The sequence below is a fragment of the Anarrhichthys ocellatus genome, unplaced genomic scaffold (genome assembly GCF_004355925.1).
Source record: "Anarrhichthys ocellatus isolate YVR2014 unplaced genomic scaffold, GSC_Weel_1.0 scaffold107, whole genome shotgun sequence".
Taxonomy (NCBI): domain Eukaryota; kingdom Metazoa; phylum Chordata; class Actinopteri; order Perciformes; family Anarhichadidae; genus Anarrhichthys; species Anarrhichthys ocellatus.
The window spans coordinates 726,849-740,187 of record NW_022280137.1 but is presented as its reverse complement, the minus strand read 5'-3'; the positions used below and the strand labels follow the sequence as shown (position 1 = coordinate 740,187).

Sequence of the window (13,339 nt, the reverse complement as noted above, 5' to 3'; positions counted from 1 at the left end):
ACTGTGGTATATATATAAATACATATACCACAGTGGCTTCCAAATAAGGACATTACCACTAGACATCATCAAGACTATCTTTTTAAATAAATGGTATATATATATATATATATATACCACTAAAAACCAATATCCAGATGCCAGATTTTGCTATTTTTCGAACCAAGGAAAAAATAGGACAGTTAGTGCTTTGCTATGTTGTTGGGCACCTTATGACAATATTTTGTCAAATTCACTCCACCAAAAGCTTACTATACTTCCAGTGTTTCAAATTTGGTTGTTAATTATTTTCATTCCAATTTAACAGGGAGTTGTCCGCAGAAGACTTGGCCCAGGTCCCTCCTAACTCCACCTCCAACATCTTGAACCGTCTGATGGTCAGTTATGACCCAAGAATAAGGCCTAACTTTCAAGGTAATGCCACAAACTATACAGGTAAGTAATGAGAAACATTTTGTTTTTGGAAAGATGGTGGCCACACAGGACCAAATAGTATGTCTGTGTGCTCATCCAGAATCATAATATATTTTTTATTAAAGGATGGGTACTCAGTTCTTTTACATCTGGGTATATGACTATTGTTTTAAGACAGACTTAAACCACTTCAATGCATGAATAACTATGATCCAATAGTCCATTCTGTATATTAACATACTTTAAGTATATGTTGATCTTGTGTTGTGTTGATGTTTTACTTGATTTCAAATAGTGTCAAGTGTATCTCTCTATCATCTGTTGCTGTCTGCCTGTCTTTCTCTCTCTAAAGAGTTTTTACCAACACACAACTGTTGTCATCACAACTCGTCACATACTGACGAGTTGTTTAACATCACTCTCTAGTGCACCAGGTAGCCCAGCGTGTCAAACTTGGCAGTAAACACACAGTTAACATGAATTCAAACAAAAACACTTGCTTAGGTAGAGGCAAGAAACCACTTAGTAAGGTTTAGGACAAAACAAGTGAGCACGTTTATGACAGTGGCAATGCAATACTGATGCCTCTATATGACCTACATAAGTAAACAAGACCATCATAGAGTAGAAGCTATTCATGGATGGCAAATTTCTATGTTGTTATTCCTAATACCTATTACTTATTCATTCGTGCCAAGGGTTCGTATTCCAACAAAATCACCCAGGCTCACCAGAACCTCCTTCAGCTCAGTCCAGCAGTGATGAGCCCACTGCGGATAGACCCAAATCTGTATCCGCTGCGGTTGGAGCTCTCTCCGGAGGTGGAGGGCAATATCAGTATCGGGTATTGGGTCTAAATCCGTGCTCATACTCATACTCGTACGAGTGAAACTAAGCAATGTGAAGTTGACTTCTTGCCAGTTGAGCCTAATAAGGAATCCAGCTGCAACCATAACCCGCTGCACAAGCAGGTTAAGTCCATCATTTAATGCCAGCTGCGTGTCCGCCTGGCATTCTCTGTCAGGGTTTTTGCTAGTGAATTGAAAGCCCGGCGTAACGTTAGATTGTCTGCTCAAACGAGAGTTGGTGTTGATGAGTATGAAGTTAGCAGTAATGTTATAGCAAGTTGTGAATGTAGCATTGCAGTGTGTGTTCAGTTTACATGTCGGTGAATAAATTCTACAACACATCAAGGACCGTGAGGAGACACAGATAAGTGTCCATGTCTTGCTTGTCAGCCAGAGTTTTGTTCAGCTTTTCTTATTTTTAATATTTCTTTTAACTGTTTTACTGATAGCACATTTATTGACATCCCCACTGCAAACTATGCTGTGTTTGTATCGGAAAAACAATTTGTTAAAATGTCAGCAACGGCATCTTGTTCTCCATTTAATTTGTTCCAGTCAGAAAAATGTTTTCAAAATCATTGTTAGAACTGTAATGGTGTAATGTAGTACTCATATCAATACAATGTATCGGCAAGTACCCAAATGTCAGTATTTGTACTTATACCACTTAAGTAGTATTGGTGCATCCCTACTAACAGGTAACATATGCATAAATATACATTATATAGTTATTTATGTAGTTACCACATATGGTTGCAACATATAACAATACAATGAAAACATTCATCATATAGATATTTTATATGTATAAATAAACATTTGTTATGGATATATTTCATATATGTTAACTTATATCTTCATATATGCAGATGATGTATGTATATGTGATAACAATATATAACCTTATATGTAACATATTTGGCAACATCACTCTTGATATAGGGGCATATATGTCATATATTACATTACCGTTTGGGCTAATAGATCGTTGACTTAATACTTGTGGCAGAAAAGATTGCTGGAGCATAGCACGTTTCCAAACCCCGGTAGCTCCACAATGGAAGATGGGGCACTTTCAAGTGCTACCACTGTATGTACCTTCAGTGTATCCATGTGGAATTCCCTCCTGGAGAAGGTGTTTCCTCAAATGTATACATTAAGTCATTAGCATCTGATCAGGACGGATATATGTTTGTTTTACATGGAATAGAACAGTCTGGTTTCATATTACTTCTTGTGTGTTTCAGGTATCCCAGTTGAGTCCCGGGTGAACATCTTCATAAACAGCTTTGGGTCCATCCAGGAGACCACTATGGTGACACACATACACCACAGACACACTTAGTGGTTTTTAAAATTATATTTGGTTTAAAATTAAAAATAATGTTTTCTTAATTTGGGTAAACCAAACGTTTTACAGTTGTTAAAACATGGTAATACTATTACTAGTATTAATAACATTGTAGTAATAGCAGTAGATGTACAAGTAGTAGTGTGAGTGGCAGCAGAATAATTAGCAGGAGCAGCAGGAAACATGCTGACATTTATCAATGCAACATCTGTCTCTCTACAGGACTACAGAGTCAACATATTTCTCCGTCAGAGATGGAATGACCCTCGCCTACGACTTCCGACTGACTTTAAGAGTGACTCCCTTACTATTGACCCCAACATGTTCCAGTGTTTGTGGAAACCAGACCTTTTCTTTGCTAATGAGAAAAACGCAAACTTCCACGATGTCACGCAGGACAACATTCTGCTCTTCATCTTCCGGAACGGAGATATCTTAATCAGTATGAGGTACGCACACTTATTTTTCATATTTTATTATCAATCCCCAGGACCCATGACTTACTTTGTAGCGTTTTTTGCTTGAAGCAGATTTGATAGATAATCAAAATATATAACAGTTATTAAAAACTAAAATATGAATCAATCATAAACCCATGAATTTGTATAAGAAGGGGGTCTTATAGTTAATAAATTGGTTTGAGTGTCAAGATCGGCCCCAAGTTGTTGTATCTTCTCTGCTGTGAGTCTATCCAGGCACATGTCCAACCACCTAGTGACCTGGAAGAAGTTTATGAGTTCAAATTAAAATTCTAGGTTAAAGATATTTTCGTCATTTCAGTTTCTATCATCTTTCCGTCATAATCTGAAACATCCTTCATGATTTAAATAGCTTCACTCCCAGCCATAGAGCCGCTGCTTTTGCATTTAACCGCTGGTGTCTTTCATAATTACCACATGTCATGTTGGTGTGTTGGCTGGTGGGTCCACAACTTTGGTCCAGCATAAAATATCAACATCGAAAACAACTATTGAAAGGATTGCCATGGAATTTGACTTCGATTCTCTTAACTTTTCACCTCGTGCTGTCATCAGGTCAAAAAGTGTGTGTGTTTCTGTGTGCAGGCTGTCGGTGACTCTGTCTTGTCCCTTGGATCTTCAACTCTTCCCAATGGACACACAGCGGTGTAAGATGCAGCTGGAGAGCTGTGAGTACACACACACACACACACACACACACACACACACACACACACACAATGTTTGATATTCACAGGTAGTGAAACAGCTTTTGACAGGTATTAAAGTCAGGATAAGGGCATTTGATTACTTTGACACCTGGCTGATGTAAGCCAAGTTAGATTTCCTGTCGTACAGAAAAACTAGCCACCTTTCACAGTCATCCTACAATAAATCACCAGCACTTCAGTGTCTCTCTGCGAATGGGATTGTGTTTCATGAAGAGTGAATTGATCTGAAAAACATGACAGTATACAGGTGTTACAGTAGTAACCCATTTCTTTCTGCCACTTTGCTGCTGCAGGGCACTTTATACCTTGCATGAATGCTGAAAGATCAAAGCTAGCATAACAGTCACTTCTCCAGAACAATGACATTAAATACAAAAAGTGTCTTGGGGTCGATTTTGCCATTAAAAAACAAGTTGTTGTAACTCAACTGTACTTGGTCAACTCAAGAAAGGTCAACTAACTAGCGGGGATCCCCGGTGTCTATTTAATCTAGGGCAACCACTCAGAAGCTATTGTCTGTGGATAAATGGCATTCTATTATTGTAAAGTAAACTACCCAGCAGTATATAAAGTAATTCAATTCAGCTCCACCTTTACTAGCTGCCACATTAATGTGTTGAACACATGCAGTGGCCTCTGACAGCATGGTGCTTTCAGTAGGGAAGTTATGAGGTCTCAGTTAGGTGTGCTTTCCTGTTTACTTTTGGCATTCAAGAGTTTTATTAAGAAACACAACTTGTCCCTTGTACAAGCTGCAAATGGTTTTTCCCAAATACAGTCAATAACGGTTATTAAATATCAAATATCGGTAGGTTGCTCAGTTGAATAAGCATGCCCATTTCCGATGCCCACACAATAGTTTATGGTCAGAAGTGAAGGGGTGAAAGGTGGAGTGGGTGAAGACAGAGAATCTGTTGTAAGGTCTGTCACCAATATGCAGCAACAGGAAAACAAAGTTGAAAAAACTGAGAAAAGGGTAAAACATCCATCCATTATCTGTAACCTCTTATCCTATTCAGGTTCGTGGGGGGCTGAAGCTGATCCCAGCTGCCATTAGGGCGAAGACAGGGTACATCCTGGACAGGACGCCAGGCTTTCAAGAGTGCTGTTACATAGAGACAGACAACCATTCACGCTCACATTCACATCCACGGGCATCAATTAACCCAACCTGCATGTCTCTGGACTGTGGAAGCTTGAGAACACAGACAAGCTGACACGGGGGAGAACATGCAAACTCCAAACAAAATGGCCGGTCAGACTGCCTTTTAAACCCGGGCCCCTCTCGCTGTGAGGCATGAGTGCTAACTATCACACCACCGTGCCAAAGGGAAAAACAAAGAGAGTTTAAAAATACATTTAAAAAATCAGCATATACTGTAGCAATAATGTGTGTTTTAAAACGAATGTCTTGTGACTAAAGGTGTTGATGCTGAACATAAAGATTGTTCATTTTCATTTGTATGTTTTAGTTGGCTACACCACCAGTGATCTGGTGTTCATGTGGCAGTCTGACCCAGTTCAGATGGATGAAATTGCTCTCCCTCAGTTCGACATTAAACAAGAGGACATAATATATGGAAACTGCACAAAATACTATCAAGGAACAGGTTAGTATGTATTAATCATATCATTATCATTAACATAAGACTGCATTTAGCCACTACAAAGCAAACAGTTAACCCTTTACTGCCTTAACTGTTACATTATATTTTACATTCATATTTTATCATTTATTTATAATATTACATTTTTTTTTTTATTTTAACATTTCATAATTTTGGTATATTACTGGAAGGTAATATGGTAACACTGAAGCATTAAATGCAGCATTTAAAAACATTGCATGCAAAACTATTGCCCCTTTATGAATGTATTCATAGTGCTGCATTTAAAATATATATATATAAGTGATTTGATTAATTCAAGTGACACAATCAAAATGTGTTTTATAGTCTCTATCTTGATTGGCTCAGTGGGTAGTAAAGCGGAGTTAAGGGTACATATGAGGTTAGTCTTCTACACGCTCCATCGTCTATAGTTTAGCTTTTGGCTAATCCACCAGAGAGATTGTTGTATGCATTACTTATTCTTTGTCTGTTTCTAGGATACTACACCTGCGTTGAAGTGATCTTTACATTGCGTCGGCAGGTTGGTTTCTACTTGATGGGAGTTTATGCGCCAACTCTGTTACTTGTCGTTTTGTCCTGGTTATCATTCTGGATCAACCCTGATGCTTCAGCTGCGAGGGTGCCATTGGGTGAGTACCACAAATATACTCTTCACATACTGTATTTGCATCAATTTATTAAGTATGCAATATTCAAATATTTACAGAAGTTATGCAGAGTCACAGGTAGGTGAAACAAACAGTGCAGAATTCTGTTTTCTAGAATATCAGTATCACTATCCTTGCTCACCGATATTTGCAAACAGGGACTGATATTTATTGTTTGTCACGAAACACAACCGTTTCTTAATCCAAGAATTGAGGGAGGTTGCTGTGTCTCTACTAGATAGATCTCACATAGAGGGACTTTCCTAAAACTCTCATTTAGTCAAACAGGTTTTTAATCCAAGCTTACCATGCAAAATACTCTGATGCTAACCAAACCTAATCATTGATCAGTTCTGACCAGGGTCCTACAATTCATCCGTCTCTGCTCCATAGACTCTCGTGCAATTGTTTAAAAAATGTGTAATTTTCAAGCTAGTTTTGTGGATTTCGAGCTAGTAATGCGTAAGCGTTGTTTAATAGTGATACTCGTTACCAGAGAGGTTGGAAGGAGGACCTTTCTAAAGCAGAGCATGTTAGCACATCATTAACTAGCGTTAGGGTTAGGGTGTACCAAAGGTGTACCAAATGTATAAACATGCTGCTTTGGCTTTTTAAAGATCGTAACAGTGATTACAGACCTGGCATTACAGGAACAGTGTTGTTCCTTTATTCCTTGTCTTCAGTCTTGATGGCCAGGTGATGTGGTGGTTCACTTTACACTGTAACCTCTTTTTTGCTGCTGAACTTGTACGACATCTTGGATTTGTTCTACAAATGCATATTGAGCCACTTTTGTCTGTCTTGCTTCTTCGTAGATAATAATTATTCAGGGAGTGCAGTTAGTGACCGTGTGGGCTCCGTGGTAATTCTGACAGCTTGGGCCCTCATAAAAAAGAATTATGTGTCTGTGTTGCCTGTCAAATGGATTGTCATCCTGTCTTTGTGGACAAAGGAGACAAAGGTAATGATAGGGAAAGACAAGAGGAATCCAGGCTGAGGTGGTGCAGAGATCGTCCAAGCTCCTTTTACTGCCAAAGGCAGAACTTAATCTCTTCTTCTGTCAGGGCTGGGGGACTTAACGTTTTTGTGGGGATGTGCCACGTCCAATTTCCCTTCTGTAATACAGCTAGTGTGCCACTCTATTTCTGGAGGCAACATAAGCCCTCTTCAGACATAGAATAACAGCAGTGAGTTACATGCCGCATCACAGGATGGATTTGACTTATTATGTTGTCAATCACGGGTGCAAGTAACGCTGCCCACACTTCTCTCAGTGAATTTTCTAATACGTTTTCGCTTCAGTTTCATCATTGTGTTATTCCAGAACAAATGAACTGCTGCCCGTTTTATAAAGTACAATGGTGGATAAGCGTTTAATGACAGAATGTTAAAGATTAATTCCAAATTGTTCACATGCTACGTTTTCCTGGATTCATCTATTCATCTGTTGGCTCAGTGAAAATTTGAAGAAGAAAAAAGAAATAGAGGGAATGTTGATGCATAGAATTGAGGAAGAAAAGTAATTTTTCGGACACAGCAATCAAGGTGCTTGTGGGTGAGGTGGACCCTGAACACTTGTTCCCTCCTAATTCGTCCATTCATGTAGGCCTCACAGTGCCAGTGCATCCATCCTGCAGCATTACGAACATTATGTAATATTAAGGCTCATCGGTGTACGGCGGCCAGACTGATTGCCTCCAAAACGATCGAGACAAATAGTGGTAACTTTCTAAATGTTCTCTAAGTGACACAATTGATCATGATCAGGACTGAAATTGAGGATATGGAGTGTATTGTTTGTGCGAGAGCAGTCATTGGCTGGGAAGTAGCGTACGCCTCTTTCAGGCCCCATTTTGTTTGTACACAAGGGTTGTAAATGAGACCCCTGTTTGTTTGTTTTTATCTCTTCTGTCCCTGTCGCACAACGAGGGGAAAAATTGTTTTTACTGAATAATATATGAGTAGAGTCCCCTCCTAAAATGTTCTCTTTCACATTGTTTCCTCGCTTATTAAACTGTTATTGTGCATAAGACATGAAGATTGAGACTTATTAGAGATTTATTGCGGTTATCTCAAAGGGCGTATCAAGAAATTGATTTATTCTCTGTGCAGCGTCTGGTACTGCAATCTTTTGGTTAATCTTACAGCATTCAGTTCAGACTTGTGGTGTGCTGAAATGCTACCAGGGGGCTCCAGACATAAATATTTGATACATGGTCTTCACAGCAGATTATAGTGTTCAATTTATAACAATAGAAAATATTGCAAATATCGAATTTATTATTGATTTTCCCGAATTCTGCCCTCATCAGGAATTCATATTGGGCCATCAATCCATCGATTCATCAAACCACCCTTCCTTTATCATGCTATCCCACGATCTAGTTGATGGTAAATTACGTTGACATCATCACACTCATCATTGCTACAAACCCACCACCTTTGGTCTCCCATCTAGGTAGAGTTACTTTGACACAAATGTCACTTATCTGGAAATAATCTTCCCAGGTGACGGCATTACTGTGTTAACATCTGTGTGTTTACAGGTATTCTCTCAGTACTCTCTCTGTCCAGTGAGAGTATGCTCTTGGCGTCAGAGCTACCAAAGGTTTCCTATGTAAAAGCCATCGATATCTGGCTCATTACCTGTCTACTTTTCGGGTTTTCATCACTGGTGGAATACGCTGTGGTGCAGGTCAGTTCTTACACACAAACACACAACTGAACATGTACAGTACATCTCCATACCCATCACTGGGTTAAAGGGTCTGGGATTATGTGAGAAGAATCGAGCAACAGTAGCGGTACACAACAGGGAAAAGTCCTCTGTGACTCAGCATTAGGAGGTCTAGACAACAAATACTTTGTGGATGAGAGTTTTAAGGTTTGAGTGGTGACAACAGGTTTTGCCCAAAGACAGATGTAACTTATTGTATTCTATGTCCTATGTTTATGATTATGAATTTATCGTAGACAGCATTACACAACGTTTATTAAGATTCTCTTAACTCAACAACTCACAAAATGGCATGATTCTTTAAGGGAGTCTGGGCATTTCCTCTGGTTGCAGTTTACTGTATTATTCAGTAAATTTGACGTGTTGATCATCAATAACATAGTGTCTTTTTCATGCAGTGTAATGATCTAATCAGTTGAAATTAGGGCTGTACATAATGTCATTTTTTAGAAAATTCAAAGCTTCTATTGCAGTTTTGAAATGAAGCTTTGAATGTCTGTCAATATTGCCTCAAAGAATTGGGAAAAATGTGTTATTGTGGTTATATAAATGTAATCTATGGTGCAGTTAGATTACTGCTAGACCACCCCGTTAATACAGGTGCGTTGCCCCCCTTGTACGGCAATCAGGAGAGCAAACAGTTTTGCCCTCCATTGGACTCTATGGGTAATACTCTCCTCCGATCATGAGCGCATTCCCCTACTGAGCGCTGCCCAAGATTCAAGAGCAGCAGTGGTGGAGCTCTAGATCAACGCCGTCAAGGTCCCCGCCCAAGCCGCCAACGCTCCACTGTTGCCTCCAGCCATCCTTGTCCTTGTCTGGTACATTGGACACAATGGTAAATGGTAAATAGACTTGTATTTGGACAGTGCCTTTCTAGTCTTCCGACCACTCAAAGTGCTTTTACACTTAAGGACATATCGACATGGAGTGGAGGAATCTTGTGGGATCAACCCACTGATCTTCCGATTCAAAGACGAAACAAGATGTAGCATAGGAGAGGCAGAGGCCCCTCAGCGCCGCCCTGTTCACAGCCGAGGTGAACAGGACAGTGCAGTACTAACCCATGCCACGTGATGGCAAGGTTTTTCGCCCCCTCCTCCATTCTTTTTGATACCATTAGCAAAGTTGATTTTGGAAATGTTTTTGCAGAAAATTTGATTAAAACAAATAACCTTACATCACATCACCTTACAGGACACACACTCAGAGTGGAGGAAAAGCTTTTGGACATCAAGTGACTGGAAATATCAAATGTCATAAGTATCTCTGTAGGCAAGCTGTGCCCACGAAATTCACAAAATCCATCCACTGTCACTCTGCCCCCCCCCCCCCCCCCCCCCTCTCTCTCTCTTTCTTACTCCCTGTGTTTCCCTCTCTTTCTCTTTTCTCTAGGTGATGCTGAACAGTCCCAGACGGATTGAGGAGGAGAAAGCCATAATGGCACAGAAAGAGAAAGACTTGCAAGAAAAAGAAGGAAAGATGGCAGCAAATAAAAAGAACAACACAGTGAATGGGACTGGTGGGACACCCATTCATGTCAACACTCTGCAGGTAAACACAACTCGGCCATATGGACCAGCTGTTCTTTTCAATTTAATTGGCGAGAGTCAAACAATTTGATAACTCTTTCTTTAAAGTGAAACTATCAAATACTTTCTGTCTTTGATCAGGTGGTCGAAACTCGCTGTAAGAAAGTTTGCACCTCTAAGTCGGACCTTCGCGCCAATGACTTCAGCATCGTGGGATCCTTACCACGAGACTTTGAACTTTCAAACTTTGACTGTTATGGTAAAGCGGTCGAGGTGTTGGGGGCCCTCAAGGCCCAGAACAAAGCCAACAAGAAACCAGCGCCACCCAAAGCCGTCATACCTGCTGCCGCCAAACGCGTTGACCTCTATGCAAGGGCCCTCTTCCCCTTCTCCTTCCTCTTCTTCAATGTTGTCTACTGGTCTGTCTATCTGTGAGAGCGAGAATAATAGAGTACTCTGAAAAGGAAGTGGTTTGTATCCTGTAGTTTGTCACCATACTGATATTGAAACTACATTGAACTTGCAAATGACACAGCAAATATTAAATTGAACGTATACTATTTCAGAGCCATGTTTGCAGAGCTCCGGAGACCACTGTGGTCCCTGGGAGTAACTGTATTCACCAAAACTACTGAACCTTGGGGATGTTCGCTTGAATCCCCTTTAAACCCAGGCATTAAGTAGGCACTGCATGTGTGTCTCTGTGTGATACAGCACAATCTATAAACTAAACCCTGCTGTGGTGACACCAAGACGTCTACACTGTGCATTAGAAATACATGCTTTCTACTGGAAACACTTTGTGTGAAAGGTATAGAGCTCCAAAATGGCCAATACGACATTAGAAAATGAATGTAAGAATATACAAAGACGAAATAAATAGGTATATTGTAAAAAAGAGTAAATCAATTCAATAAATCATTCCAAACATACGTCTATCTTATTTCATCATCACAACAGTCTCATGTATCATTTTTAAAGATTATTAGTGCCACCATGAGATACATCCTTTCGGTTCCGTGCATGAAGTATAATTCTTAAGCAATTGTGCTGATTGTGCTAATGCAAATGTATGTTGACGCGTGTGAGATTCTTCCCCAATAGCTGATGCCGTCCTAACGCTGTTGACCTTTTTGCCTGTGTCATTGTCACATTGAACGAAGACATGCAATGCAGAGCACCAAGGCGTCAGCTTGTTTCATCATTCAACTTGTACAATCAGAATTGAGCAAGGACGCCGACAGCCGGAAGGAGAGGAGGCTTCCCGTCACAGTCAAAGTTGTGCTTTGTGAACATGATAGAGATGAAACTAGGAGGAAGACGAGGCGGATCCAGCTCCAGATATTTCAAAAGCAAACTCACCGACGGCTAGCTTAACTGCAGCAGTCAATTGTGTTGGAGGGCATATGAACGCTGCTAATGGCTGCGCCAATACCTCTGAATCACCTTTGGGTTGATTCCACACGGTTCTATTCAGAGAGTCTGTCCTCAGCCTTGCATGTGAAAAGATGGCTCCATCTGCTGGATGAAGCGTGTTACTACACTAATTCTACAGCCATTGAGCTGGAATACAGTCCAGAGTCCTCCACATAGACCAATGGGTTATGGTTTTATTTGAATGGGAATGTGTATACGGGTCTGATTGATAGATTTCTTACAAAACAAAGCTGAAAATAATTGTATTTAGATGGAATTAATACCTATAGTAAATGATAAATTAACTTTAGCTTTTCTAGTCTTACGACCACTCCATTCCCACCCATTATTACACTGATGGAAGGGGCTAACATGCAAGGTGCCACCTGCCCATCAGAACTGTCTAACCATTCATACCCCGCAATTTGGGGTTAAGTGTCTTGCCCAAGGACACATCGAAATGGACGAGAGGAGCCGTGGATCAAACCCCTGATCCTCTGATTGAAGGACGACCCACTCCACCACTGAGCCACTGTCGCCCCATAGTGACATGTAAATGAAATGAGTTTCACAGTTGCCTGAGAACATTTCAGATGGCACAGCTGGTATCCAAATGTACCCAAATGGCCAATTTGAAGATTCCACCTAAAGAAGCCTCTACTCATTTTATTAGCAGTAGTCTGTGCACAGGTGATGTTCAAATGTTGTGATATGGTTTGCTGCAGGTTTTAGGCTGCAACTGAATCATTCTAGAGATTTATTACCTCTAAAATTGTACAGTTTTGTACACTTTTAGAGGTAAAATCTTTAATTTAATCTGTGTTCCATTTTCATTTAACATATAACATATGCTTACATATCTGCAGAAATCTCAAAAATGTTACCTTTCTTATGATACCAAGATTTTTCAAATAGAGCTTGTTGTTGCAGATATTCTCTATTCATTTTGGGTCGCCATTCTGGAGCAGAGGCCTGAGCCAGAGGGAGGCTCAGGGGTTAACAGGCCTCTACGAAAGTCTAATCAAGATCCAACTGTTGGAAATAAAACCAATTTTCACATTAACTTGCGGTAGAGTTCTGTTGTAATGTGTGGCTAATTAACCTCTAAGAAAGCCTAATTAGGGTCTAACTGAGAGAAATACAGGCGCAAGTTCCATAGCCTATGATGTATCTGTGGTCAGATAGTGACGTGACATTAAACGGTCTGACGTCTTAACTGCTATGAGAGTAGAGCGTGGAGGAAGCATGCATGAGGCTACTAAACGACAAACTCCACGTGACTCCAGAGAACATCCAGGCTACCACAAACACGTGAAACGGCGACCCCATGTGACCCATGTGGTTTGACATTAGTTTACAGAGACAGTATTCTTCTAATGAGCAACAAATGACCCTCTAAGGAAGTGAAACAATATTAAATTAAGGCCAAATAAACGTATTGTTCCTCAGAGGTCTCAGTTTGTCTGACTGAGAGGATGTGCTTGATCTAATATGCCTTCACATCCCTCCAAACGCAGCCTGCGTTGTCTAATCGTTGTAACTTGTTTGTTTATTGTATAGTTTCATCATTTGGT

The 13,339-nt window shown here is 40.2% G+C and overlaps 1 protein-coding gene across 1 annotated transcript in view; it reads left to right on the top strand.

The window, feature by feature from the left end:
- Positions 1-11,279, top strand: part of LOC116399291 (glycine receptor subunit beta-like) — a 22,183-nt gene extending 10,904 nt beyond the window's left edge. The window contains exons 3-11 of the mRNA XM_031876341.1: positions 308-414; positions 2,510-2,577; positions 2,836-3,062; positions 3,678-3,760; positions 5,275-5,412; positions 5,910-6,062; positions 8,627-8,775; positions 10,213-10,371; positions 10,491-11,279. Coding sequence (XP_031732201.1) covers positions 308-414; positions 2,510-2,577; positions 2,836-3,062; positions 3,678-3,760; positions 5,275-5,412; positions 5,910-6,062; positions 8,627-8,775; positions 10,213-10,371; positions 10,491-10,784 — 1,378 coding nt within the window. The 3' untranslated portion in view covers positions 10,785-11,279. The remainder of the gene's footprint in view (positions 1-307; positions 415-2,509; positions 2,578-2,835; positions 3,063-3,677; positions 3,761-5,274; positions 5,413-5,909; positions 6,063-8,626; positions 8,776-10,212; positions 10,372-10,490) is intronic.
- The last annotated feature ends 2,060 nt before the right edge of the window (positions 11,280-13,339 follow it).